This window comes from Protobothrops mucrosquamatus, unplaced genomic scaffold (genome assembly GCF_001527695.2).
Source record: "Protobothrops mucrosquamatus isolate PMUCROS unplaced genomic scaffold, P.Mucros_1.0 scaffold797, whole genome shotgun sequence".
NCBI lineage: Eukaryota > Metazoa > Chordata > Lepidosauria > Squamata > Viperidae > Protobothrops > Protobothrops mucrosquamatus.
This window is the reverse complement of record NW_015387064.1, coordinates 159,055-165,620: the sequence shown is the minus strand read 5'-3', so window position 1 is coordinate 165,620 and position 6,566 is coordinate 159,055. Positions and strand designations below refer to the sequence as shown.

The following is a 6,566-nucleotide window of genomic DNA, read 5'->3' as shown; positions in this document are numbered from 1 at the left end:
GCAGGCAGGACTGGCCTAGGGGTATTTTAAAGGGGTTTTAAATTAAATTTTTAGTAGAAGCGGCCAAATTTAAATAGTTATTTTTAATCTTTTTAAATTTTGTATTGTATTATATCATTGTTTTAAACTGGCTGTAAGCCGCCCTGAGTCCTCCGGGAGAAGGGCGGGGTATAAATTTAATAAAATCAAAATCAAATCACAATTTTTTTATTTTTATTTATTTGGTTCCTGCATCATTTTTACAAATAACTCAAGGGAGCGAGCATATCCAACACACCTTCCTCTTATTTTCCTCACAACATCAACTCTGTGAGGTAAGTTGGGCTGAGAGGGAGTGACAGGCCCAAAGTCACCCAGCTGGCTTTCATGGCTAAGGCAGGAGTTGAACTCATGGTGTCCTTTTTAGCCTGGAGCCTTAATCACTAGACCAAACTGGCTCTCCTAAGCAGAAGCATAAATGTTTACAGCATGCTTGAGCTCCAAATAAACCTTGATGAGATTTGAAAAAGGCAATTCAGACCAATGATTTCATTCTGGATAAATAATGAAGCTATTTACTTTTGGAAATTTAGTTTATTCACATCTGATATAAATCCCTAAATACAATATGTAATTCTTTAAAATTACCTTCCATTTTGTAATGCCTGGCAGACTTTTCAAACCTGGCAACTCAGAAGAGACATCAGCAAGTTCTAAGGCACCTTAAAAAAAACAAATCAACATTATATGCATTTTACTGGAAAAGTCACTTGACTGGAAGAATGGCTAATCAAGCCATTTCCAATATCTAGAATAACTTCATATCTTCAAAGTAAATCTGATATGAATTTAATTTATATTGCAAATAATTCTTAGGTTACAGTTTAATACATGGATTGAGGTTAGGATTAGCCATAATCCTACCAGTTGGTCAACTCAAGAGACAGTTGCTTATAAGAGCCCCCCAAAGCATCTTGTCACTCTTAAATTTGCAAGTAAGTTTGAAAATAACATATTTTAATATAGTTAGAATTAATCTGCATTCTCTTTGGGGCTTAATTAAGATTCTGTTGACTCAATTCTGCCAGTAACAACTCTTTGGGGAAACTTCCCTTCTCCTAAACAGGCATGGTTTTTTTTCCTAAAGAGACAAATTAACAATGACTTAGCATATTGAGGCCTTTCCTCAATGCCATTTTCTCCCTTGGTTAGATAAACTGGCTGAACTAAAGCAGAGAATTGGGATTTAAATATTCAAACAGAGAATCAGGACTTCTCATAATTCTCCCCCCCCCAAACACAACCCACGGGTAGCTATTCGTTTAATATCTTACATGCTCCTTGTGGGAGGCTCTTTATTCTGACACAAACGGGGAACTACCTATTAGGATGACAATTAGCAGAGACACTAACATTCTGTAAAAGCCACACTTTTCTGTGCAAAGGTAAAGAAGGATGACTCTGCACCAATGTGCTGTTAAAATGTTTAAATACTCAACGATGATCAAAATTCATAGCTGTAATTGTCAGTAATTTTAATTGCTTCTGTGCGTATGAGATTACTGCTCTTCTTTTATTTGATCAATTCTAGAAGGTGAGGCTGCAAAATTCCTATCAATAGCTATGGCTTTTAGAAGCCATTGGTGCTTCCTTTACTTTATTGTATCAGGGATTTTTCTGCTTTTTCTCTCTTTTATTCACCATATTTGCTGAATTTTGGTCTTTAATCACTGATGGATTGTATCACATACAATATTTATACTGTTTATGCTTAGACTAAATTTCAATTTGACAGAATTTTAAAATCAGAATCTACCTTTAGTAATATGGATATAATTTACTGTAGCTCATAATCTCATTCAGTGATTCATATTGTTTTGATCCTGGTTGCTGAAATGCAAACTTTGTCTAAATTTTGTAGTGTTTTGTCTTTTAAAATGATATAATACATTCAGTTAAAGTTAATTAATGATTCACTGGAAAATTAAAACCTCCATGGATTTGTAAATCCCTTGCTTATTTGAACTTTATTTTTTTACCCGTTCTTCCCTGATTGTTTTTCTTGATTGTTCACAGGTTCAGTTCAAATCTTTAGTATGCCTTAAAAAGTTAAATACTTCTGACCAACCTTTAAAACTTTAACCCAAATTGTCAAGAAAAAGAATATATTGAAATTATGAAGGTTCCTTAAACACACCCATGAAGCAAACAAGCATTGTGGACTGGCAACTATTCTTGGTACGTATGTTATCTCAAAAAAATAGGGTGAGGCAGAAAGTGAACATGATATAAGGTTTTTACACCGAATTTATATAGCTTCTTTAATAACACATTTGAATAGCATTTAAACAGTGAAGACCAGCTAGCAACTATGATAGGTTATGTTCTGACATTTAAAAACATCTGGGATGAAAAAAATCAAGTAAATCAGTTCCTGCAGGGGCAGCATGGTTCATTTGTGACTAGAATCAGAAAAGAAACATCATGCCACCTGTATTTAATCAACTATAATTTCTAAAAAGATGAGACAGCAGCAGCTAGATTAAAATTAGAATTCCAACATAACAAATATTAACCCAGATTTTCAATCAACATGCTACCCAGCAAGTTTGGCCGAAAGAGTAAGTTTTACTTTCTTTTTGACCTAATTAAAATACCAATTCTTTTTTTTCCCCTTCAAACTATACACACCTTCACTTTTTTCCAGCAGAGAACCAATGACAGCTTCATTTTCAATAGGATTCAATGAACAGGTAGAATACACCATTCTACCTCCTTCTGCCAGCTGTTCGACTCCACGAGTTGCAATCCTTAGCTGTAGTCTGCATAGAAAATATTGTTCAACACTTAATTATCAGGGCATGAAATCTGAAATCTGAAATTAATTATATTGTTTGCATCCTTGATGTTACACATGTCCTGTTAATTTTCTGCGGCAGGTTAAGAACCGAACCAAGTTGTTCACTCTGAAATCAATGCATGAAAAGATTCTGTAGCAGATAAAAAAACCCAATCAGGTTGTAAGCATATTGAACACACTTTCCTAACTATCAGAAAAAAATAGAGAATTATCAGGAAACAAACCTTGCTAAAATGATCTCATTTTTAATATGTAGGTAACTTCTGTAGTAAATATGTGTTGATTTCAATAAAGCATTTCACAATCCATCTTGCTTGATTTTTCTATCTTTTTTTTATTGGGAGGGGGGATTGAAAGGGTGGAAATAGAAAAGGGAAGTTTCTTGGATAGAAGCCACATTCATTCCACCCATGACTCCAAATCATGCCACTAAAATTAAATCAATTTGTTAAACCCCTGCTGAAATTAAACCACTGTTCTTCACTGTAATGTAAGGGTCACATACAGCCATTCAGAATGTCCATCCCTCATATAGGGAAAGGAGTTAGAATATCAAAATGAAAAGTATGCGATATAATGGATACATAAAATTATGCACTTAGGAAACACAAATCAAATACACAGGTAAAGAGTGGATAAAGTGTACAACATGTAAAAAATCTTGGAACAACATATTACAAACTGAATCTAAGTGTAATATGGCTGCAGAATAAGACAAATGCAGTTTTAGACTGGATCAATAGAAGCAGAGTTATAAATAATCAGAAGTAAAATGTTCCAGTTTAGCCTGTGTTGGTCAGGCTTCATCTAAAGCAGTGTTTCTCAACCTTGACAACTTTAAGGCATGTGGACTTCAACTCCCAGAATTCCACAGCCAGCAATGCTGGCTGTGGAATTCTGGGAGTTGAAGTCCACATGCCTTAAAATTGTCAAGGTTGAGAAACACTGATCTAAAGCAATCTGTCCAGTTTGTGCACCATGCTAAGAAGAATTCAGCCAAAATGGAAACAATAAGAGCATGAAGGCCAAGAAACAGCTCTCTAAAGAAAGACTGAAGAAGGCTGGCATTTTTAGTCTTGAAAAAAAACTAAGGAATGATAGCACTTTGAATACCTAAAAGTACATATCTCATGCAGAAAATGATCAAGAGTATGGGACACTGTACACTGGATTTAAATTTTAAAAAAACAAAATTTATAGCAGTAAGGGAAGTTTGGGGGCACAACTAATTAGAGAAGTGTCAGCCTTCCCTTAGCTGGATACATCAAAACAAAGGCTGGAGAGTAATCTACCAAATATGCAAATAGGCTCTAATTTAAATTGCTGCACTGAGTAGCAGATTGGATTCAATAGCTTAAATGGCCACTTTAGAAATATTAGAATAAAGTGTCTGGCTTTTGGTGAATGGGGAATCAGAAAAATAAAAATAAATTGAAATCTATCCAAAGTACATACCTTGGAATATTTTTTTTAAAAAAGGGGGGGGGGTCTGGAAATTCATGCAAATGAGGCATATTTTTATGTCAACTTACCTATGGAGACCCTGACACTAAAAAAATCTATACATGGGGAGAATTGGCCACAATGCAGTCCACAGGCTGGAGTTTTCCAAACAGAACAAAATGGTAATATGTTTATAGAAAAAAAAAGTCAAGACATTAATCAAATTCTTAATTTCATTCCAGAAATTGAAAAAAATGTATAATAAAATATTTTCCTACCCATGTAGTTGCAAACTATTATGTGTACTCCACTTTTTCCATATATCAATGTTTTTTCTCAGGGTTCCATCTCCACTAAAAGAGACATTTCCACATTAATTCCAAGACAGTATGAAAGTTACGCGTTCTGAGCGTATATAACATTTTTATACGAATACATTGAAATTACAGTACTGCATTTTTAAGAAGTTGCATTTCTCAAAGTTAATATTATTTTATTATATAGTGTAAAACACAAATGATATTTATATGCATACAAATAGTATTTATACAGCAATGATTAGGGATTATTAACACTCTGATAATAACTTAAATCTTTAAAGATAAAGAGATAAAAGAATTGATATCAATGTTAACTGTAATTTCTAAAATGTTTAGAATACCATAATACCCAATAAGGGTTGTTAAATGAGGATTGCCTATACCATCTATAGAACATTTTGTACCAATTTTCTTCTTAAGTTATAACTTGGTGTAAATATTTGCTGTCTTAACAACTAGCTTTAGAAAAGTATGCTACAAACAGCCTACTGGCTTAAAGTTTAACATAGTTTAACTTACCTGCAAGGAACATCACACAATATTCTGTCATAGAAGAGGATCTCTTTTTTCCCATTTGTATTGATCTGTATATTAGGGATACTTGAGGCATCATGATTTATAACCATAATGCAAGGACTGTTCAACCGCTTTGCCTGATGAACTAGCAGATAACAACGTTTGTTATCTACATCATTTGCAATTACAAATCCCTCTAGGGAAAAAAATGGAAAATCCTCTGGTTAAAAGAGAATCATCACTTGGGAGGTGGAAGAATTACTTTTTTCAATTATCATTAGTCCGGATAAGATCAAAATATTAACTACATGGAATCAAGAAAACATAGTTATTTTATACAGTTACCTTTAATTTATAACATTTTATACTGTCTTTTCTGAGGACCTAGGATACAAAATAATTAGCGTAGAACAAACTTTGGCAACTTTGGTTATAAAACAAATTTAAAGCACAACTGATGCTCATCCAATATTCAAAACTAGATGTGAAACACCAATTTAAAAAGTTTAGTTTAATGCTTTCCTGAAAGCCAGCCAAGCTGAAGCCAAACACACCTAAAGGTACAAGGTATAAAGACTTCAGGCCATATCCAAACATTTGGGACCATTTTATTCCATCGGGTATAAGAGTGCTAGCAGTGATACAGCCGCCAGTTGAATGAAATAGACAGTATAGGAATGGTAAAAAGTGAGAACTTCAATATAGTAATATGGATAGAAAAAAAATGGACCAGGAAATCATAAAAGGAATTTACTCCCACAATTTACAGAAAAATGGGTATGCACCAAAAATGGTGACGGAGAAAATTGGAGAAAACCAAAAATTTATCAACAAATTTCTAAATCTTGTACTTTCATGTGGACAAACCATCCATAAAATAAAACATTCTCTCAAATGACAAATTAGATCTAGCACAAACAAGTAATGAAAACAATGAACACATGCACACACTCTTATATTATTAAAATGTATATGACAGGATGCCCAATATGATGGGTGTGAACAGCAGGTGAATTCTATGAATAAATAGCAACCAGTCTTTTATTACAGAAAAAGACAGCCACAACATTTATCATCTAACATGTTTTTAAAGTCTCCCTTTATATCACCCTAACACACACCCGGCTTTAGTAATGTGAGTAAACATTTTTAAAATGTTGTTCACTCACATTAGTGGTGAGTAAATCATCTATTCATATAATAAGTTAACTTGAGTACAAGATCAATCTATCTTCTATATTTATATATTTATATATACCGTATTTATCGGCGTATAACACGCACTTTTTCCCCCTGAAAATAGGGGGCAAATGATGTGTGCGTGTTATACGCCGATATACGGCCAGCCCGGGTAAATTCGGCCATATTCTTCAATACGGGCCGGCCCCAGCAGTTCCCCTCTCCTCTTTGTGTGTGTGTGTGTGTTTGTCTCTCTCTCTCTCAATTCT

The 6,566-nt window shown here is 33.9% G+C and overlaps 1 protein-coding gene across 1 annotated transcript in view; it reads right to left on the bottom strand.

Annotated features, from left to right (window-relative positions):
- Positions 1-6,566, bottom strand: part of NSUN2 (NOP2/Sun RNA methyltransferase 2) — a 36,109-nt gene that overhangs the window by 20,088 nt on the left and 9,455 nt on the right. The window contains exons 7-10 of the mRNA XM_015818818.1: positions 5,122-5,314; positions 4,561-4,635; positions 2,671-2,801; positions 628-701 (exon numbers count right to left, since the gene is read on the bottom strand). Coding sequence (XP_015674304.1) covers positions 628-701; positions 2,671-2,801; positions 4,561-4,635; positions 5,122-5,314 — 473 coding nt within the window. The remainder of the gene's footprint in view (positions 1-627; positions 702-2,670; positions 2,802-4,560; positions 4,636-5,121; positions 5,315-6,566) is intronic.